We start from the raw sequence: 23,355 nt of genomic DNA, 5'->3' as shown, positions 1-23,355 counted from the left end.
AGTGTTTCAGAGAAATGTTGTGTTCAGTGGTATCAGATAAGCAATGGCAAGGGCTCCGTGACAGAGGTGCCATGGACCAAAGCATCGCTTGCACCATACACACGAGGCAGTGCTCATGCAGATCCAAAGGATGAATGGGAAATCCCTGGCTCGGTCTATCACGGGAAGAGGCAACTGCAGGCATCAGAGGAAATGGATGCTCTAGCACATGAGGATGAGAGATGGGACACTGAGCTCATCTACTCTGGCCTCATCCACGGCACAGATTATTTTCCCCATCCCTGTATCTGTTTGACTGAACTACCATAACATGGCAGGGGAAGACAACTGCTCCTCAGGAAGAGATGAATAATGGCTGGAGAAAACTGTGCCCCTTTACGTGCATAACGCAGCCAAAGCCATATGGCACAGCTTCTCGCAAAGCCTGGGTCCCCAGTGTAAGGAAAGCCACACTCTCGTCCCAGCATACATGCAAATTACAGTCTCTACTACGGACCGCAGCATTTTGTGTGATTTACATAGAATGCTGACAGGTTTTTTGGGAAGGGAAAAGGACTTTAGTTTTTGCCAACGCAAACAACTGGCCAGACCATGCTTTGGTTGTGTGCAGATAAAGAGAAGAGTAAGGCGGGATTCAGCTCCCAAAACATACTTAAATTGGCTTTGAGAGGTAAGGATTTACATGCCAGTTGCATTAGCTGATAAAGAATATCATCCGTTTCCACTCGTTAGGGACAACCTCCCTTCCCTCCACCATTCTCCCTTGGGCTGCAAAACCAGACTATACACAGGTCAGGGCTCATTCCAGAACTGGGGCCAGCCCACTGCACCAGGCTGCCGAGGAAGTGGCAATATATTTTAAAAGACTGCACTTTAAAAGATAGATACCAGTATGTTAAAAATACTCCTTAGAATCAAGGATGTGGAAATCTAAGCAAACTTCTCCTTCTGTTGTGGACAGTGAAGTAGCAGCATGTATTAAAAAACAAACAAACAAAGTGTGTGTGGGGGGAAATCCCCCGCAAAATTTGCCAACTGGTTTACTGAGAGTAAACAGAGTAGGGCACTGAGCTGCACATTAAAAGGAATGCCATTTCTGTATGCTTGAAATCATCTGTATAGAGCAATACATCACAGCTCCTCTGCTCAGATGGGAAAAGTCAGAGCTCTATGAGGAAACAGCAGTAGCCCGAAGGAAAAAGCTATGTTATGCAATTCCTACCCATGCACCTGCATACAGCCGTCTTGCCTGCACGCAGATCAGATTTTGTTCTGTTCGCTTTGAATTTGCATGTCTTCTTTAACATGAAAAAGGCAGCTTGTCAGTATTTAAAAGATGCACTAGCTATTCAGTATCTCAAAAAATGCAGACCATTTAATTAAGTACCTAAACCTAAATTTAGCAGGTCTAATTTAGCTGCTCAAGTTCAAATACGTGGACTCCGATGCACATACAATACATATGCTCAGATACGTGCAAGTGCCAGTGAAAACTTTTAGGGAAGTTGAAAGCTGGGGACTCAGTCTGTTACACTCTATTCTCTCTCCCTTTCCTAATAATAGCATCTCAAATTGTTAATCAAGATTTTGGTTCTCCAGCTAATGCTTTTCCCCTGTCGTAACTGCTGTCTGAAATCATGACTGCATCATAAATGATACTGCAATGTTTTGCATTATACATTTATGTTAAGTTATTATCAATACAACTTACATACAGGGCATTAACTATGTAATACATATTTATTATTGCTCTGTACAGAAATTGTATTGATTTCTTTCCCAGCAAGAGCACACTACTTGACTGCAAACTACCAGGTTTACAGAGGGATTACACAAAGTCTTTCTTACTCTACCTTAAAACCCCACTTTTCTTTTTATATCCTAGCAGATATCTCACAGTCAGTGTGAGTCTCTCACCCCATTAAATAATAGCAGAGAAAGATAAAAAACAAAGTAGCTTTCATTTTGTCCAGAAAATATGAAGAACAAACACCCACTGAGGCTCCAACACAGAAACCTGTGCTTAACTTTAATAAGATTTAAGTGTGTATCTTAAGTTAAGCATATATTGTAGCACTTCAGGTGACTTACATGTGCTTAAATCTCATAAAAGTTAAGCACAAGCTTAAGTGCTTTTTTAAATCAAAGGCTCTGCCAGGTAGACCTCTGCAAGACTGGAGAGCATTGTCTTCCGGCACCATCTGTACTTTTATCCTGTTAGAGGTAACTGTCACTCCCGCCAGAGGAGCAGCAGAGGCAAGCGAGTACCAGTTTCTTGGGCACCCCAGTTTGTCATATTAGCCAAAAATCCTCTGAAATTCCCTGTTTTGAACTCGAGGCCTCATCTTTCAGGCTCCAAAGGCCCGCTCAATCAGCATATTGCAAAGGTTTTGTCTGCCTCTTGAATTCTCAAATCCATAAGCCTAGTAAGCTGTTTTGGTCTCCAAACAGTAGTAGTACTAATAGTAATAAAAATAAACGATAGGAGAGTGCAAGCATTGAAAGGTGTCACAAAAATGATATCTGGATGGTGAGGGGGAGACAAGCGCTAGCCCACAAGAGTGGTTCAGGTGAGGTTTCCCTGATGGAGCTGTCACATGATGAGCAGCAAGCCCACCCTGGCCTCAAGATCGCTAGGTAAAGTGTGTCCCCTGCAGGGTTTGCGAATCCCAGGTTTGCCGGGCCTCCGGCATCACGCCCAGCCACTTGCAAACTAGGTCTGAGATCCCCAGGAAGCTGCTATTGTTGCCTACCTGTGAGCACCTCCAAGGGAAGACCATCTAAGACCCACCTTAAAGGCTCAAAAGCCTTGCACATGTGCACACACACATGAACACACACACGCACCCCTCCATGCCAGAGAATGTCAAAAACAGTAAAAAAGGTGATTTCCAGACTTCTGTGTTTTTTTAAGAACAAAAGGCTGGAAATCAATGTCAAGGAAGCACCATGCTTGCCAGAAACACAGCATCACCAGAATTTGGGGAGCAGGGGGAGAACCAAAACAACACAGCCCGTCTTTCCCCTCCCCAGCCTCCTGGTACCCCATGAATGAAAAGGGAAGAGAGAAGAGTTGTCAGGTAATATCAACATCAGACGCCACAGGCAGTCATCAGATTTTCTTTCAGCTGCTTACCAGTGTGGCTCCTTTTATGTACCATTAGCACATTGGGCCCAATGCAAACCATGCCACAGACGTCACATTTCAGTTTACCATTCGGAAGCCGGATTCCTCCCTCGCTTGATAACTCCTGGATCTTTCTGTTATCCGCCATCTCGTTACTCTCAGTGAGGGGCTCTTCCAGGCTGCTTCCTTCATCATGAGCCCTGATCTCATCTTCCTGACTCAGGGGCTTCCTGTCACATTCCTCATCACTTTGCATTTCTAGCTTTACTGAATTTGCTGAAATAAGAAAAAAATTTAAAAAAAATAATTAAAAACGTGTATTTTCTAAGTTCCCAATCGCTAATATCATGATAAATTTCTACTGTTATCAATATTAAAGCACAGCCTTGAAGCTCAAACCAACATGAGGGCCTCACATTGGTGATGGCACCACAAGTTACAACTGCATCTTTCTTCAAAACTTTGTGGTTGTGTGGTTTTTTTTTTTTTTAAATTCCTAATTTCTATCCCTACTTTACAGCTTAGAAACTAAGGCACGGTGTGCTCCAGAGACCTACCAGAAGTTGCAGAGATGCAGCAGGCTTAAGAAGTAACCGTCTACTTCTCAGCTTGAAACACAGGAGCCCCCCCTTCCTTTCAAGGGGCCCAAGTCACAAAAGCAAAGGACAGAGCTGCTTCCTCCAGGTCTCTCCTGCCTAGTGCACCAAGACGCAGGGTTTCCAAAGACAGGACACTGCACCACCACAGCTCACTGAAGCAAGCACCCTTTGCAGGCAGGATTGTTCAAAACGCAGGGACCTAGTGAAGCCGGGCTTGTGAGCTGTGTCGGTAATCTCCAAATCACCCTGCCTGCACAGGCAGGTTTCCTGATAGAGAGGAGACCAACTTCTGGATGAGCCTCCAGTGCTTTTTTGCTACCATCTTCTGATTCACGTAAATGGGACACTGCCAAGCAAACAGGTCTCAAGCGAGACCTATGCTGCTGGCTTATTTATATTTGCAAGTGAAACAAGCGCAGCTGAAGATCTTTCGTATCTGCTTGGTTAGACTGACGGGCTCAGCACTGATTTCTGTGATCCTCAGGTCACAGGACAAACCTCCTCTAACTAGCAAGAGCTTGTGGGATCAGCAAATCTTTAAAGAAAATGAATGCATCAGGCTTTTTCACATAGGGGTGTTGGTGCAGGGGTGTTTTAATCACCAGACACCCCCATTTCAATGCCTCAATGGTTGGTTGAAACTGCTGAAAGGCCTGTCCCAGAGTCACACTCCATCCACAGTGCCAGCCAGAAGGCAAACCCACGTGCCTGCTTCCCTAAGCCTTGATCCTGCTGAGGGGTTTAAAAGAGGTGATTCAGCCTTCATATCTAAGCAGTCTTTGACCTTTGTACTAAGGCCATTAGCACGAGTGCTGGTGACAGCAGTGGACCCGGAGTGCAACTGTGTGCCCTGGGCCTAGCTGGTGTCTCCAGAGCCAGACATGCTCCAGAGCAGCCGCCCAAGGGGACCCTGTCCGGGAACCCAACGAGAAAGTTAGGGGTAAATGTGTCTGATTACTGTGAGGCATCACAGTTTCAAACAGCAGGCCTGGAAATGTCAGAAGAACAAACCCTAGTACTTAGACTTCCTCCTTCATCCTCCTTTCTCCTCCTTCCCCAGAATTTACAGGTAAAGAAAACACAAGGTTCAGAGACTGATATTGATGTTGCAACTCTAAATCATTGCTGTTACTCCTAGGTAAAGCATAATGAACAGGGCAAAGGCACCGGAGACCAAACAATGGTAAGATGTTACTTTTTAATCATAAAATTGTTGAAACACTTCTTCCACCATTCATCAAGGCACTAATAGGAGCTAAGGAATTAAAGTACTATTAAGGCAAAGCCCATCCAGAGCAAGGACACGGCCAGATCAGATCACAGCAGACTAGTATCAGCACAGGCACCGTCATTGAAACGGTCTGTAACTAGGAAATATTTGAGTACTTCATTTATAGAAGGGAATTGATATTTTTGTTGCCAGAGATGCATTTATTGTTTAAAAAAAGAAACAAATGGCACAGACTGAGAACTTGACCATGACCTGGCCCCAGCCAGTTGCCTGGGGGCAGCGTGCAGCTATGCTGGCCTGGGCACAGGATGGCCATCCCCACCTACACCCAGCGTGGTGGAAGAGCACAGTCCCCCAGGGACGGCTCTCTGCTCCACAGTGCTAACCCTGGTACCAACAGCATGCACAGGGAAATACGTGGATGAAAGCAACCTCTTACTGGCCGTGAAAAGATGCTGTAAACTTTATGTAATTGCAAATCATACCCCAAGGACAAGATACGTTTCTTAATAGCTTCTTCTGCGAGGCCACCACCACCTCAACAAGGGAAGGAAGAAAGGCAGAAACAGGTCAACAGAAGGCTGTTTGCATGGCAAGCGCGAGGTGGCCTGCCCCACCACGGCAGCAAGAGAAGCAATGGGAAGCCATCCGATGCTTGTGCAGAGCCCAAGGTACAGTGGGTGGCACAGCCACTGCCAGCCTCGTGAGCCAGAGGACGCACCCTCGATGGAGGGGCTGAGCAGAAGGGAGGAAGAGTGGGAGCTCTGCCAGCTCCATGGGCTGGCAGGGAGAAAGCTAAGGTCCTAGTCCCACCACCCTGTGGAAAGCACGCGTGGGTGATTTATGGACGGCCCACTTTCAGAGCTAAGGAATGACAGTTCCCTCTAATAATAGCAGCCTTTTGGGGTATTCAGCAAGTCTGAGAATGAAGCCTGAATAAACGGTTTGCTGTCTTCAGGAGCAGGATTTAATACACTTGGCCACACAAGTAGCTAGGGTAGAGCCAGAAATAGTGCCCTGCGCTCCTCACCTAAAACCCTGGGTTTCTGCCACAAGCCTGTACACTCTCCACACACAGTAATGCAGAAAACCAAAAAACCTCATACCAGTAGTGTATATTTATACGTACTCACAAGAGAGATAGAAAGCCTTGTATCTCGTGTCTTCATACATAGATAAATTTTTGTCTCTATTTCTCTGACATAGAATAATAAACGCTTGACTGTAATAAGTGCTGAGCACCACGAGTTCCCATTCAAGTCTGTGGACCTCTGCCTGCTCAGCACATATGAAAGCAAGGCTGCAAGAGCTTACAAACTGGAAGATCACTTACTTTATCTTGCCCTAGCATTTCTTTCTGCTGAATGATGGCTTTCATTCAACAAGATAAACAGCACAACAAAACGGAGCAAGCCGTTTGCTGAAATGCAACCTCCCCAAACACACAGTGCTCCACAACTCCTGCAAACGTAGCTCACAAAGCCCAAGTAATTAATGTTGCAGCTTTCATAATATCCCAGCTATTCTGCAAAGTTGTGCAGGCTGTTTACTCTTCTTACTTCCATCACCTTCACACACAGAGCACTGTCGTTGCCATTTTCAGAAACCCTCTGCTAGCTCTCGTTGCTGCAGGAAGGTTTCCTTCAGCTGGGACTAGTCACAGGTCTCCAAGGAGGGGTGCACTGGTGCAGCAGGGATCTCCTCAGCTCGTTGCAAGGGCTTTGCTAATCAGGTCATCGCCACTGCCTTACATCATACTGGTGTATATATTAGGCTTGTGCGGTAGCCTGCATACAAACAGGCGCTTAAATTGCATATAGTTTGTTTTCTCTGTTCTCAGCCAGCCTTTGAAACTACAATCATTTTGTGGCACTGCCTTCGTTTTCACCTACAGTCACAAACTCAGAGAGCATAATGAACTCTGCTGAAAATAAAAAAGAAATATTCAAGGGATGTTTATGGCTGTCCTGCATTGTACACAAGTCTCCGCATCAAATTCCACCCTGGGTTTCCCTCGCCTTTCTTGTTCACACACTTGCTAAAAGTGGCAAGCTTTCTCATTCCTTGGCAAAGCAAAGCATAAATAAGTAAATGGGAAAAAAAATTTAAGTTTTTGGCACTTTTCCTAAAAATCACAGCAAAAGAGATAGCAGGGATAAACTGTAATCCAGCTCGCTGCAAAAGCATGAACTTGAAGTCAAACCATTTCCCTCCAGTTAATACAAGTTCCTTCCACTTTCTCCCAGTCTAGCACAACACCTTGTGGGGGAAAAAAAAAAAAAAAAAAAAGCAAAAAAGAAAGTGATTTGCTTTTTCTGGGAGGATACAAACTCTCTGACACTTCATAATTGCAGCGAGTCTCTTCCCATACTGTGTAGTTGGGGGAAAAAAAAAAAAAAAAAAAAGAGAAAAGCAGCCACAAAAGCTTCTACCTATGAACACGAAGCTAATGGCACATATTCACCAGACCACACAGCAACGTTTCTTTCTTTTTCTTTTTTTTCAGGGCACCAACCAGCTGATCCTGAATCACACTTTATCCTGAGTGGCCAAATTGAATACAATTATTGTTAATGTCTCATAAGTGCTAATTAAACTGCAATTCCCTGTTAAACAGCATTTTGGCAAGTTTTCAGTACCAAAATATTTCCTTCACCCACAAATTAGTGTAGCTACAAACCAGAAATTGGAAGACCTACCTAAGAAAAATATTCTTAGTATTTCATCTTCTGACATGGAAATTTGTTTCCCTCAAAAGTGAGATCTGGGGGAAAAAAACCTCCTGTCTTGCTGAGAGATTTGATTCCCCAGGTGGGGTGTAAATTAAAGCACTGGTCATCTTTTTCTTAAGCAAGCAAGCTAGAGTGCAATTCCCACTACAGAACAAAATTCCTTCTGTCCAACACGCCACGGAGGAAGCAGCCGGACTGTGCATCTCTGTCTCCTCTACTGTCTGCTGTCCTAGCGTTGTTGCTTATTTTATCTATGGCCTTGGAAAACCAGGCTGGCCACTGTCACCAAGGGTTTGTGGTCTCCAGCTAGAGGTTAGCCTTTCCGGGCAGCAGCCGTGCACCACCAGCCTCTTCCTGCTGCCCCCGGAGCAGCAGAAAAAACAAGCCTGATCCCTCAAGCCTTCCCATGCCTCTTCCCCCATCCCTCTTCTCTTGCCAGCAGGAAACAAAGCTTTGGCCCAGCTTCAGATACTCATCCTTGAGGAGGCAAAATTCAAATCTGCCGCCCCCAAAGAGCCTTGGGGTGGCTCTGTGGGCGAACACAGCGAAGGACATTTGCAGCTAATGCAGACACAACGTGTTCTCTAACCAAACTCATCTGATAGAGGGGGGGCAGGTGGTGCATTAGCTCTCCCGGGGTCTGCTGCAGATTCCCTGTCCAGAAGACGATATAATGCAATATTCAAAGCCTGGATAATGGGTCTGTCTTTACCCCAGACGCAAAGAAATTAAGAAATTGTTACTTCCCTCTGGAAAATGAGACCGAGCTCTAACTACCGCAGCACAGTGACAGGCAGATACAGTACAACCTTCTGCATATTGTCTCGTCAATGGTCAGTGACACCGTCTATTTTAATCATGAACTTCTTCTAGGCAGTGGATTAATGACATTGCTAATTGGCAGCTAAAGACAAATAGAAAATGACCCAGCTTCTCGCATGTTTTGAACCTGGGTACCTAGTTCTTACAGATCGCAAGACTCAGATGTGGAGTATTTCTATACTATTAAATACCCTGCTTTTATACTATTAAAAGTGCTCAGTAATAGTGAGTGGAATACATTTAATTTTAGGAACTGGGGTGGCAAACCGACAAATGTTTTGTAAAATGAAAATTATGGGCAGGCGGGAGGCAGGAGGGAGAACTCTTCCATCTTGACAGATTTTGAAAATTCAAGGTAAGGAATGTCAGAAGCTGGAAACAATGAGCCCTGACTCTTGTTCAGTCTAAGAGCACTCTGGTAGCAAAAAGGGTCCTTAAAGAGGATGTTTACACCACTCGAGAAGTGTAGCGAGACTTTAATGCATGTTTAAACATACTTTCCTCCTGGAATAGTATAAAGGGGTCTTAGCGAAAAGAAAACTTGATCTTTCAGTTTCTTGTTGCTGGTAGAATTTGGCTTTTAATTAATGAGGCTTTTCAAGTCCGTTTTGGCTTAATTGTGAGCTATTAAATGTGTACACAAGGGAGCACCCACAAATCTTCCCTTTTTAAAAAGGCAGGCATACAAAGGGTGTTTATGCCAGCCAAGCAGTGGCAGAACCAAGGGAGGAATCTGGTCTGTTGTTGCCTCGTAGCCACAAAGCACTTGGCAAACAGGTTGACATTAAAAAGCAAATTAACTGGAAATTATATTTAGCTCCTGAGAAATGAACAGGCCTCCCCTTCTCCTCGTGCTGCACTGGTGCAAAACAGGTATCGCTCCAAAGCTGCGTAGGTGTGATGCTGAGGAATAAGGAGTCAGGTCTGCTCAAGGCACTGGCAGCACATCTCCTGCTTCGGGGTAGATAACCATGATCTCCAGGAGAAAGGAAGATGTCTCTTAAACGACACCTGCAGGCAACACTACCCTAACAAAGCTGTAATGGAAAATGTTTCAGTTTGGGGTTAGAAAGGTCTGTTTCAAGGGAGCCAGTTCTGCTTTCACAGTAGATTGAAGCTTTCTGGAGGCTTAGAGAGAAGTGAACCTGTATTTGGATGGAACAAATGAGGGTGAACGTCACCTGCAAAGAACAGGGAATTACCCAACTCCTTTCTCGAGTCAAGCGACAAAAGCCCAAGCAGCGCCTCTTACATTACACATGGACATCCCCGATGCTGGGTGTCAAATTTGTTTATTGCAAGCTGCCAAAGATTTATCTTTTGGCCACTTAGCCAGTGTGAGTCTTAGATGGTGACACCATGTTGTCACTGTGACCTCATCAGGGTTATGTCCATTTATAATAGTTAAATCAAACCAAGTATTTCATAACCAATATAAAGAAGAAGGAGGGAAAGGAAAGATTTAGAAGCTTTGTGCAGAGTCCTTTTCTGCATGCTACAAACGGGATTCTTCAAGCCCACATGGAGGTAGTTAATACGCCAGAAATTCAGTGAGAATGATCAGCTTATTTAGGCATCCTTAGAAATTTTTAGTTTTCACATTGAAGAATCTCAGTTTAAGCCTGCTACCTCTGAAGTCAATTTAAACTCTCACTAAATGCAACAGAATACTTATTTCATATCTTCTGGAGGTGGTGTGCGCAGTAAGTGTAGACTAACAGGTCTGTTACACCCAAGTTTAGTTTAAATTAGGATGTGGTTGCATAGCTAAGCCAAGCTTCAGTCAGGTTTTAGCTGACACAAACCATGGTTGCCATCCTCTCGTTCCCCACCTCTTCCATCCTTTATACTGGCACCAGTGCTCATGGAACTGGGTGGTAAACCTATCTGGTTGAAAACTGGCCTTCCTAAGAAAAATCAACCATTTTCAGCTGGATCAGGCCCCTGACCAGCCATACGGTGCCATCACAAGAATCAGCTTTGGCTGATGTGGAGCTGCACCCTGAATGTCACTGCATGCTTTCAGTAGCAGTGGTTTTAAAATACCAGGTGGCTTCTCCCAGCCCAGCTGTCCACGGCCAGACACAAGGAATGAGGACTGCAGCAGTGAAACCTGTGGAACAACTTTTATGCTCAAAAGGCTATACAAGCTTATACAAATATTAAACTGAAAAGACCACAGTTACAGTTGGAAGGGCTCTGATTTAAGCACAGAGCACCCCAGCAAGTGCAGCATTAAGACCTGAAATTTCTTTTCTATCACAGGACCAAATTCTGACAGTTTCAATTATTTTTGAGTAGCATTCAGTGAGAACCCTGTTGAAGTCCAAAGGCTGAGATGCTGAGTAAGGAGTATCTTGGTATAAGTAAGGATGGTGGTATCTAGACCAGAGTTTGCCCCAGATGCCCAGCCTTTAGGCATGACTGTTTGCTCGCCCCAGGTCACCCATGCTGCATACCTCCATCTGGCAAGAGTAAGAACTCCTAATTGAATATATATGATTGCTCGGTGTCGCAAGATTCCTCTCCAGAAGGACCTCGGGCCAAATTTCACCTACAAATGCATCTATCCAACTTGTGCTTACACAAGTGAGAATCATGTGTTCATATCCCAGGGTAGGAAAAGCACTCCTGATGACCCATCCTCCCCCTCCTTTGTTGCCTATGCTTACAAAGTAATTATGGTGCAACAAGTATTGTGCTTAACATAATACAAGGTTTCTGCCGATTCTCCACAGGTGCAAGGAGGAGCTTTCTCACCTCCATGCCCCCCTATCCATTTGCAATGGCAGAACCTGGCCCCTGCAAAAGACAAGTGGAACGCAGTGGTACTTGGCTCCTAGCTGCTGTCCCCTCTACTGATGCTTGAGCTAAGCCAGTTATTAGGCTTGGATTCACGGATACTTCCCTAAGGTCAAATCAGGAGCAATTGCTGGATATGTGTTTATTCGTTCTGCTACTTTTTGGGCTGTTTTGATGTGGTGAGTGGCAGTAGAGTTCTTCTTTTTCCTCTCCTTTTTCTGTTGCACGAAACATGCTTTTCTGGGCAAATGTCATCTGGCAAACTTTCTGCCTTTATGCAACACCTGGTCAGCCCCTGTGCTCCCCTACTCCCTCCTGCTGCATACCATCATCACTAAGACTTTCTGCCTTTGTCTTAATGACATTTGTTACAGATGGGCAGGTGATGTTGAGGGGGTTGTGGCGCATAGCAGATGCTGTCCAGCGCCCCTTTTCATTGTAAACTTTTATTTCACAGTTACTACGAACTGCAGGAGGCAGGGTTCGGTGGTGTGGGTGGTCTTTCACAGCCCTTTCCCTTGCCTATCTAAAGCAAGTTTCTTAGTGTCTGCAACATGTACATTAAATACTGTCTGTCTCCTCTCCTACCACAGCTCTTTTTTACTCCATTAGAGTTATTTCTGACACACACTGGAAAGCAGAGAGAGGAGGAAAAATAAAATCAGACTCAGTCCTGTAGTGAAACATTCTGTCTCTCAAAACATTAAGACCATGAACGCCTTTTTATTTTTAAGACCGGTTCAAATTCTAATAAGGGAGCAGAAGAAACATATACTCATTGAGCAATGACACAACGTTCACCTTTAAGTGGATTTTCTAAGAGGCTGCTGAGAGCTCTATACGGTACCCAAAACTAGAAGTTTGTAATGGAAAATGCTGACAAACTACATCTATATATGGATCACCTCTTATAAACAAAAATAAAGTGATTTATAACATCGATTTAAAGTGACCAAAACCTCATTGCTCACTCATTGTCATCTCTGCTTCTTAAAAAGTGCATGACTTCCTAAAATGCTTTCCAACATACGCAAAGAGTAGTAATTATAACAGTAATGATTATTTCATTTATAAGGAAGTTTCCATTAGCGATCTGCACTATATTTGAAAATACACCTGAAAAAGTTGTTTGAAGCCAGTGGAATGATTTCCCTGGGTCCGGACCAGGTACCTTGCTTCATTTCCTGGCATTTTTACCACTAGAGACATTCTTTTAAATAAGTGAAAGGCTTTCATTACAAAGTTACACCTTTGGATCATTCACAGCTTTCAGGAAAAGATGTATTTATTTTTAATTACACAAACTCTAAGTCATCTTAATGCAACCTGACCCAGCCATGTCCTCCTCCTCTAAAGGAGACACCTCCGCCAACTCATCAACCCATGGAAAATTATAGGATAAGCACCTGCCACAAAAATATTTTGTCTTTGTCACTACATTGTAAAAAGGAGATTAACAACAAAACCTGTTTCATTTATTTATTTGAGTCAAAGCCTTGTCTGCACCCTTGGAGGCAGGTGGCTGATGCAAAGCAATGGGCAGATCCCCAGGTATAGGACAATTTGCAGCCCTGGATCACTGCAAAGGTCTGAGCTTAGGGACTTCTCACCATGCACTTCACAGTAATTGCTGTGTTGGACTCCACCGTGATTAAAAGAAAAAAAGGGAAAGCAGTTTTGCCCAACCACAGTATGACTGCATAAAGTTGAAGGAAAACTCTTAAAAGCCAGTGTCTTTGTAAATGCTGAGTTCTGTCAGCACGGTGCTGCTTTGAGACATGTATTTTTACTTGAGACAGCTGAAAAAGTGTATTTCCCTTACTTTTTTTTTTCTTTACTGATTTCAGATGGCCAGTGGGGACCAGGATTTGGGGATCTGGGATCTCGAGAGACCTGCTCACAGTTCAGAGACCACAGCAGTATTGAATTCAGCACATTAAGGCAGAACTTAGAGCACAAAAATTCACCTACATCTAAAGATGCACATGAAAGGGCTACTCTGAGAACCAGACAGTGACGGTGTGTTATAAGGATGGCAGAATCTGGTTTAGTCCCTTAACTTTTCCAAATTTAAAGGACAGAATAGTTTATAATCATTTTCCACTTTCAGAATTCACTTCAAAAATCTAAATCTGTTTAAACCCCAAATTTAAAATACTAAAAATGGGGGGAGGGTATCTCTCTTGCCTCCTTCCCACAACTTAAAACACACCAGCTATTAAAGCAGCAAGATATTTAAATGACTATTCATTCTGATTTTTTTTTAAAGCAATGCTAAGCTTTCACCTGTATCATTATTATGTAGGCAGTGACAGATGGCAATGGAAAAATATAAAATAACTCTTAGAGTATTAACTTTTTTTCAGTACCGTATGTGTCAGATTCTTTAGCATAAATAAATGGCATTACACAGTCTCATTAAATCTATACATCTGTGTAGTAACTTGCAATTTATGGATATTTTCTGACACAATGTTCAAACCAACAGGTTTAGCTCACATGTTTCTTTTCTCACCATGCCATCTCCAAGTCACCAGAAAAGCAAACAAAAGCAAAACCCTACAGTAAATATTCCTGAAGAATTCTATGATAAGATTTGCTATTCATCATCTACACATATTTAAGGGAATGAGAAGGAAAGAGGGTGGCGGGATGATGGAAGAAAGAGGCTGGAGGGTGTTGGCAAGTAAAACAGATAGTTAGGTACCTAAAAATTTACGTATCTAACAAGTAAGGAATGTTTCCTCAAGTTAGATTAAAACAATAAGAATGGGGGGACACACACACGTTTTCTCATATCAACCACTTAAACACCAAAAGTACCTACCACATTTTCACCACAGTACGCAAGAGCGCTGAGCGGATACCCCCATCGACTGCTCAAACAAGAAAGGACTAGGGATTGAAGGACTGAACCCCAAACTGAAACATTTCAGACTGCTGAGGAGGTCATACGATGCACCGCCACCAAACAAGCTAAAAGATGCTGCAAGTGGCTTTGAGCACCACTCAATATTATTCCAGAAGAGTCAAGAAGATGGAGACATAACAGATTCATAGACTGAAGCATTTGATACTTCCTCAGGAGATACACGCAGCCCTCTCCCAAACGCATCCCATAAACTCAGGTACTCCGTGGAAACCACACATTCAACCACCATGTACAGCCATGCACACAGCCTCTCTGATGGACGGCAGAACTATTTCATTTGTTTGTCTTCGGTTAGCTGTAAAGCAGTGTGTGTCCTTTGTTTTATTAAGGGGCTGAGGCTGGGCAGTATCAAGGAAGGTCCTTGTTTGCCTTGTTCTAGCTTCTGCAGCCCAGGTTACACAGGGTGAAAAGGGACACTGCTCCTGCTGGGGCACAGGGTCACGAAGAAGGTGGGATGGGAAGAGAAGAGGGCTGGCTTCTATTACATACAAACCTACCCCGGCAACAGTCCCAGGCCCACCTTCATTCATCCTTGAGCAGGAGAGCAGGGCAGCTGCAGGGACCTTGTAGCTGCTACAATCTGTCCCAGTTAGAGTGTCTCTTTTTGGGCAACAAGATGTCTTTGGGAGCCCTCCCTTTAAACACAACAGCCCTCTGGTCCAGGCTGGTGGAAGGGATGCAGCACCACTCACTGTTACTAAACATTCATTAAAGATGTCAACAAAAGATAAAAATCTGTAAATATAGCCACAGGGACGGTCAAAGAACAAGCACCTGCCATGGATGAGTACAGCAGCCCTGCAACTTCATTCCTGACTGCTGTTTCAAAAGGTACCTCCTTTTTCAACTCCCATGATAGTACCTTTGGAGATGTTCTTCAAAGATCTCCAACGGATCTGAAGAGCTGTTAATACCTCTAAAATATCAGAGAGTATCAAGAAACACTTCTGCCTGAACATCAAGTCACATCTTACAGACAAAATCAAATCTCACGTACATGACACATTCCCATTGGAAAGCTTAAATTTGGCATTAGCAGCAACTTCTGCACGTCACCCTTTTGTCTCCTTGGGTAAAGGATCTGTTGGGAGCTATTTACGTACTGGCTCTTTTCCTCTAGGAGGAGCTGGTATCTCTGCCTAAAATTAAGATTGCTTGACACTTCCTACGATGAGGCCCTGTTTTTTACTTGCTTATCACTTTGCCAAAAACAATTTAGGCTGAAATTTGTAGGCAATATTTTAATTTTTTTTTTTTATGTGAAACTGCAAATCAAAACAGCTCAACTGGCTCCGACAAAGAGGTTGGAGAAACCACCACCACTGATTCTTAGTGTTCAAGTAAGGTGATCCATGACCAGCCAAACTAATGAAGCCTGCTTTTCTATGGATTTGTACCCGTGGTCTCTTTCAAGCCCTCTTTCCTTGCAGTAATCCCACTTGGGGTACCTGCTGCCAAACAGAACGAGTAACATCTGAGTTCCACTTGCCTTTCCCCTCACTAACAAAGGCCAGCAATCCCAAGAGATCCTCTGACCATGCCCCAAATTTCATCTCATTGGTACACTTCTTCTATAGTGTCAGTTCAAGAAAGGTGAGACCCAGAGACATGAAACATCACTGACGTGCCTTACTTCGTTTTTGAGGATGGGTCATGTGTGTTTAAAAATCATTACTCACTGCAATGAAAAAAAAAAAAGGAGGAAAAAAGAAAAAAAGAGGAAAGAATTTGGCATCCTAAGAGCCTCACTAAAGCTCTTTAAAGTGCATAATTCCATCACCGTACTGTACATAGCACACAATCTCTGAGGGGTAATTATCCGTGGATTGGAAGCCAGTGTGAATATACACACAGTCAGTCAATATGATGTTGTGCTTGCTGCTGCTGCTTCTCTTCTTTTTTTTTTTTTTTTAATCAATTTTAATTGTTGTGGATCTATTTCTGCTAATAAAAGAGAGTGAACCGATTCTGGTCGGATAGATTTCTGGATACGGAAAATGAGTGAGCAAAACATGTGAGAGTACTTACTGTATTACCAGAAATATTTATAAATGGCTCTTCCCTCCCTCGGCTGGCAGAATATCAAAGCAGTGAGGAAGCAGCACGGATGGCTTCTGAAGGGATGGAGAAAGCAAAAGTCCACTCCTTCATCATGAACCTGGGAAAGCAATGCCACAGGGCTCCGGCAGAAGCCCAGACTGGAACTGCTCTAACAGCAACATCTCCCCTCTTGTCAAAGGGCTAATGCTATTCTGAGCACAAACTGTATTAGAAAGGATCACAAATGAGCCTCTACAGGGAATATATTGTGTGTCTACTGGGTTATGACAACATATGAACTGGAGACCCAAGTTTTTTTTATAATTCAGATATGATTCTTGGGACTGTCAGTCATTCCAGCTGAGGACAATCATATTATCTGAAGGCTTGATGCCTACGTATACCAAGACCAACCTAGACTCTTTGGGCTTGACAGCAGTGCAGCCTTCTCTGTAAAACACAGCACTATCACAATGCCTTAGGTGTACTTATATCAGCAAAATAAAAATGTGGGGACAAGCACATTTTCAAGAGGCACATGGAAAATCATCCATATCCTTGTGTGAGAACTTGGCTGAGAAAGAAAGGACTCTGCACCACGAGCTCCTGCAAACAGGGTTTCTGCAGAGGTACACACACACAGAGCTATACTGGGATGCAAATTCCTGGCATGGACATGTGCTTTTGCATAACTCATACCTGCAGACAGACTAATGAGGCTTTCCAGAATGGTTCAACCAAATACACACTCTGAACTTTGCCTAACATCATGATTTGTTTCCACGTATCCCACTTGTGTTAATGTAAAGCCAACTGTGGTCTGCAGATTTACCTCGGGGGCAACGAGCACTCTGTTGGGCTGCTGTGCTCCCAGCTATCCCTGTGCACAGCCAGGCGCTTGCAGTGACAGCCGGACTGCGGGAGTGTCCCAAGTCTGCTGTTCATTCCCATCAGTGGAGAACTACAATAAGGTGTACCAATTCCCAAGTTAGCTTGTGCATGTGAAAACGCCTGGGGGTCCTGATTCAGTGCAATACTTAAGCAATCACTGATCTTTAACATTAAAGTCAACAGGACTTCGGTACATACATAGGTAATTACATGAATTCATCATTGGGCTGAGCAAGCGTGTTCCAGCTCACAAAAGCAATGAAAGGACAATGTGCAGGAAGAACGAAAAGCCTTCAGGAAAGGATTAGTAATGTCACAAGTTAAACATCTCCTCCCTGATGACATACAGGATCGGGTCAATTGCGCAGACAAGCAAGAATGCTGTAGCATAAAGTTAGAAATGGTAATAGCCTGCTCAAACTACTGCCTGTAGTAGCTTTTCAGATAACAAACGCAGAATACTAATGTGCAACAAGCAATAGTTTAATAGCTCTCCTGTATAGAAGAGGTAGAGATTTTTCAGTGTTTAACTGCACATCATTTCTATTCCAGATCTTCTACTTGGCTGTTTTAACTTACCTAGCAGATTTAAGTGTAAGAAATAACAATAAACTTCTCTCTGTAATCAACCTCTGAAACCCTGAAACTCTTGCTTTATGGTTCTAAAAATCATAACCTAGGAGTGCTATAACCTAATAGTGATATGCTGTCATTAACAATCTACTGAATTACAATAAATAATGTAGAAGGACCTGAGTGACAACTCCACCCCACTATTTTAAAAATAGATAACAGGGGTTTGGTGACAATATGAACACAATTCAGTCATATAGTACTACATAACCTACCACTAGTCATGAATGATCTTGGTCTTTTTTAAAAAAAAAAAAAACAAACCAAAAAAACAAAAACCACCAACAAATTGTCTTAATCCACGCTAAATATACAAGTTCCTCAGATGATTATGTCTTCTCATAAGTACAGGAAATATCAAGAATTTACAGTAGGTCATTTGAGTACCCTTGCTCACAGCAAGCAGAAAGTAGTTCAGCACCCGCTGAAATAATTGCCAAGCAAGGAAAAGATAAAGATATAAAACAAGTTTATTGGCTGTCTAGCAGACTTTACATTCAATTTTCTCTTGTCACATTCTCATCAAGTGTATGTACCCACACAATTCTAGTTGTGAAGGTTACGATCAGAACCATGTCACATTCAACTACCCTGGTGCCAAATTTGATCTGAGGGGTTCCGGAAGGCAGTATGCATACTCCCAGGTAGGACATATAATTTTGTATATCACATGCGATGCTTCATTTATCTGCTTTTATGTGCATAGTGGATCCATTGATTTCCTCTAATGTTCCTGAACATTCACAACCACCATTGTTCATGCATATATGCTAAACAGTCTTTGCACAAAGTAACTTGTTCATATAAGCAATACCTCATTACTACTCTGTTGCCAAGTTTCTGGCCTGGGGCTTTGGGATCATTGGCTTCCTTAAAGATACCATCAACAGGGGATTCTCACTCTAGGGTAAGAATAAAGCCTCTACCATGAGGCAGAGCCCGAGATGCTTAAAGCTTGGAGATTTATTTTAGGCAGCTGCACCCCACACACCCGGAGGTGGAATATTCCAGTCTCCAACTTTCAGTTCTGGTGGGAGACATAAGGAAAATAAGAGTTTTTGCAGTAACTACTGAAGACAAAAAGAAAGAAAGAATCATATGGGTCAAACAAACAGAAATGTTTCATTTGATATGAAAATAATTTGAGTTGGCTCGAGACATTTATTTGAGCAAAAAGAAAATAAAACATTTCTGAAGTTGTATAACCTCCCCCTTTCAAGTGCTGGCCCTTTTGAGCTGAAATACATCATCTTGAAACAAACATGGAAATGTTTTCTGCTTTCAAACATCAAAAGCCATTTCAGTGCTGCTGAAGTGTTTTCTCCCCCAACATTTTCATCTAACTTTACTCAAATTTCATTCTGGTCCTGCTCACAAGCTGCCTTTTTTGACAAATTTATTACTTGTCATTTCCACCTAGCAGTTTCCACAGCAAGCTTGTTCCCAGCAGGCTGTAAGGATGCAAACCAGTCTTAAGCTAGTCTTTTGCATCAGGAACTAAGGAAGCATTGAACTCATTTAAATCAAGGAACTTCTGAAAGAGGCATTGTTTAAATAAATAAATTTTTAAAAATTTAAAAAATAAAAAAGCAAACATTTGAAACCTTATGTCCTCATATGCCCTTAACTATATGATGGTATAGTTACATAATATTTTGGAGAGTGAAACAGCTGTGCCCCCTTATCCCTTTCTTCAGCACAGATGGTCAATTCAGAAGCCTTCACTATGTTCCTGGCTGCCCAGCCACGACAGGGATATAGGAACTCTGCAGTCACTACACCTCCATGGGTCCTGGAGCCATACCCTCTGCTGTGTTTGGAATTGATCCAGCCGAAAAATAACCTGAGGTGGGAAGGGGGTTGCCGGTAGAAATACGAGGCTGGGAATAAACAGGAAGGGGGAATAGCAGCTGCATATGTCTGCATGACTAGTGCTGTCCCCAAACACAAGCCACAGGCTCCTCAAGGACCCAGCTTTCATCTCCTGCATGCACTTTCCACCTACCATGAGGTACAAGTCTGGGTTCGGCTCTAGCTCTGCTCCCAAACACAGGTGAGACCAGGGAAATCAGCACTATAGGAGGCTGCTATAGATACTCCCGTGCCTAGCTGAATTTATAAAAGCCCCTCACTTCTCTGGGCCCTAAACTTCCACTCAAAATCAGTTAAGGCACTTTCATAAATCTTACTCAGCATCTAGTTGCATCCTTAGGTGCCTAAACACATGTTTAAACAGGAATCTAAATCTCTTTGCAACTCAGTTTATCTGCAAAATAGAGGTTGTAATTCTTTATCTTATGGGGGTTCAGCGACAATGAATTGATTAATGTTGGAGATTAATGTTCATATGCTGAAGTCAATGGAAGCGGAAACAAATCCTAATTCAGCGCAAGTAGTATACACTGCTTATAGGAATCCCACTATTTGTAAAACCAGTGCCTTCTCTATCAGTGACAAGATAGATCTGCTTGCAAAGAAACTTGCACAATTTTCACTCTGTATATTTTGGCTCAAGCTAGTAGTAGCAGCCTGCCTCTTTTATGAGCCCTTCAGAAAAAATATCTCTGTACATCCTTTAAGTTCTCTACTGTTGGGTTCAATGAAATTGATGCAGAAAAACTTGGAACATAAATTCAAGCGACAACTGAAGTTTAACACAGGCTGCAAGAAAAAGAAAGGCAGGCAGGACTTTGCATATGTTTGCACGAGAGAGAAATTGTTCAAACGAGTGGGAAAAAATTTCTAATGCTAATGCCTTATAACATGACCCCGTGCCAGTTGAGATGTCTTTCACAAAGACCATGTCACGTGCTGTTGATTCCATGACACATTATTTCCAATGTTAGAAGAAAAGTATGGCTGGATACTATGCTAAGAAGGAAAATTAATTTGTATCACTACAGTAAGTTTTTCTTATATCGCAAACAGAATACATTGATTAAAAAAAATCAGATTCTGGATGTTAATTTAAGGCAAAATATGTCATTAATAGTAATTTGGAAAAAAAAGTAACTACATCTGCTAAAATAGTATATACTTGGAGACATGGAACAAATTCCTATTTAATACGTTTTATACTCTCCCTCTATAAACACAGTGCATGACTAGCACTGGCTTTAAAGAGGGGTTGCATTACACGGGAAATGTCCAGGCTGTCATTGAGAAAGTCATGAAGATGAAGCAGACCCCGATTCAAGCAGAAGGAAGAACCTCTACCTCCCTTTGGGGTCTACAGTGACACTTCAAGCACTTGCTCAGGTTAACTGAGCCCAAGCTCTCCATGGCACTGCTACAGCCTCTACCTTCTAAGCTGGCAAAGGTGTTGATCACGCATCTGTTTTCATCAGAAATTCCATCTGGATTTTAGAAATCTCCTCAATTTATATCTCATCAAGACTTGCACACATCTGCAGAGAGCTTTGATTTCTAGACACCAGAGGCTTCCAGCGGGGAAAAAAGCTTCTCTGAATAGTTTCCCACCCACTCTCACAGCAAGACTGGTAACAGTACATTTGTGCCTGTGCTTTTGGATAGAAAAGGTACACATATATATACATCTATATGTACACACATGCTTCTGCTGGTGAAGCTATGCTCTCTTTTTTGCTTGGGTTTGGATGTCCTTGCTTGAAAAATATCACAGCATCCTGAACTCATCAGATCACTGTCTGCCCTAGAGCCCAGCACCACAGGTTTTAATGAGGAAATGCCTATGCTGATAGGCTTGGTTTGTACCGTATCTTTATCTGCTGGCTGGAGAATTTAGGTGCAGGAAAGAACATGGATGTCAGCTGGATACCAAACATCATTGGCCACTGGTGAGTCAAGCAAACGACAGGACTGAATGGAACGGATTTGACCCAGAGCTTACCAACTTTTCAAAATATTACACGTGACCATTCCTTAAATAGATAAGATGACACATTCTCAGCCAAACACAAACCAGAAAATGGGATTGTTATCCTCCTATTTTCCCTCTTTTTGGAAAAAAGGGAGGGCAAACTTTCAACCTTCTTAAAAAGGCAGTGAGCTTTCTGCATTCCTGACCTTTCACTTGCAGAGGGAATGCTGATTTCTTGCTGAGCTATGGCTCTGATCATCCCTGCCAAAGCTAAGATGTACACGAGCTGGCTTACCCTTGTTTCCACTGGCTGCTAGAGCACACCAAAGAGACTGTGTGCCCTACTGCCTTAAACACCGAGCCAAGCAATGCGATACTTTTCAGAACCTTATATAGCACTTCAAGAACTGTATAGAGGAGCTCGAAACAGGATGACATAGAAGGCAGCGGTGCAGGGAAGTTGAGAAATGTCTTCTACTTTTGCTGTCAAGCATATCAAATGGTCAGTTCCAAAGTGGGGCATGATAAACTCCCCAAATTTTTGGAGTAAAAAATTAGTTGAAAGACTACAGTAACACAGAGTAGGAGGGGAAAGTGGATGTGATCACCCACAGACAAAAAAAGAAGGTTTGTTCAAGCTTTGCAGTATGACAATAATGCATTGCAAATGCCCCAGTGAAGTGAAAATTCGCAGTCAGTACTGGAGGCCTGAGGTTTCAGCATTCACAGGGTAAGTCAGCTAACTGCAGCACTCTGGGAGCTGCATTTGGCTGTGTCATTTCTCCCAGTAAGCCCAACAGGAAACACTTGTGCTGAACTACTAAATATCCATGTTGCTGTATGAACAGAATTACTACTACCCCTTCCATCAGGGCTGTGCCTACAGATCCCAAACGATGCCAGGGTCCCTTCCTGCCCAGTGCTCTGTTTTACTCACAGTAAGAAAAAGGTACAATAGCAAAAAGTCAGGAGGTCTGTACCTGCAGTGCCCGCTTATCTATCCTGTTATTTAGTGTAGTACCAAATACATCCTATGATTCCAATTTTACTTCTGAATGAATAAAAAGGCATCACAGTTTCATTTTAGGATCATTGCAGCATAGACCTGGGGTGCTCTCCACCAATATCAGCCCAGACAGACTGTATCTTCAGGCCTGAGGAGAAGAGAATTTGGCCCAAGATATTAAAGGGTTATTTTAAGGAATGCTCCCCTACCCTCCCCCCCTTTTTCTCTCTCTCCATTTGTTTGTTTTGGAATTGATACCAGGAAAAAAAAAATGTAACTAGGAAACAGAATACATAACCGCCTGAGGTGATGTACAAGAAGTTTCTTCGCATTCTCTGACTTTTTCCTGGTTAAAACCAGTTTGCCTGGGGATGGGCCAGCTCAGTTTCGGCTTCTCCTGCTTTCCCAGCATTCCACAGACTAACATGACCTTCATTAACTCAACACAGCAACTGGATCCAGCTAACAAAACCCCAACACATGTAGGCACTTGTCCCCCTTGTCCTCAAGGGTAGAGAAACAAGGATACAGTTGTTCCAAAACTGGCCTTGCCATTTCCAATCCTTATCCTCACACAACAGATGCTATCAAGACTGCTCGTTGCTGGTCAAAGGCTGCAGCAGCTTCTTGGAAACAAACTCTGCATGCTTTCTGCTCGTTGGATTAACACCCAGTTGCTCTCTTAAGGAACGGTGGATC

At 43.1% G+C, this 23,355-nt stretch overlaps 1 protein-coding gene across 2 annotated transcripts in view; it reads right to left on the bottom strand.

The window, feature by feature from the left end:
• Nucleotides 1-23,355, bottom strand: part of IKZF2 (IKAROS family zinc finger 2 (Helios)) — a 109,567-nt gene that overhangs the window by 45,858 nt on the left and 40,354 nt on the right. Inside the window, exon 3 of one of the 2 annotated variants that reach the window (XM_009329643.1) lies at nt 3,137-3,403. In XM_009329643.1, coding sequence (XP_009327918.1) covers nt 3,137-3,403 — 267 coding nt within the window. The remainder of the gene's footprint in view (nt 1-3,136; nt 3,404-23,355) is intronic. The other variant, XM_009329644.1, reaches the window with a different exon arrangement.

Source organism: Pygoscelis adeliae, unplaced genomic scaffold (assembly GCF_000699105.1).
Source record: "Pygoscelis adeliae isolate BGI_AS28 unplaced genomic scaffold, ASM69910v1 Scaffold7, whole genome shotgun sequence".
In the NCBI taxonomy this organism is placed as follows: Eukaryota; Metazoa; Chordata; class Aves; order Sphenisciformes; family Spheniscidae; genus Pygoscelis; species Pygoscelis adeliae.
This window is presented reverse-complemented; position numbering and strand designations above follow the sequence as displayed.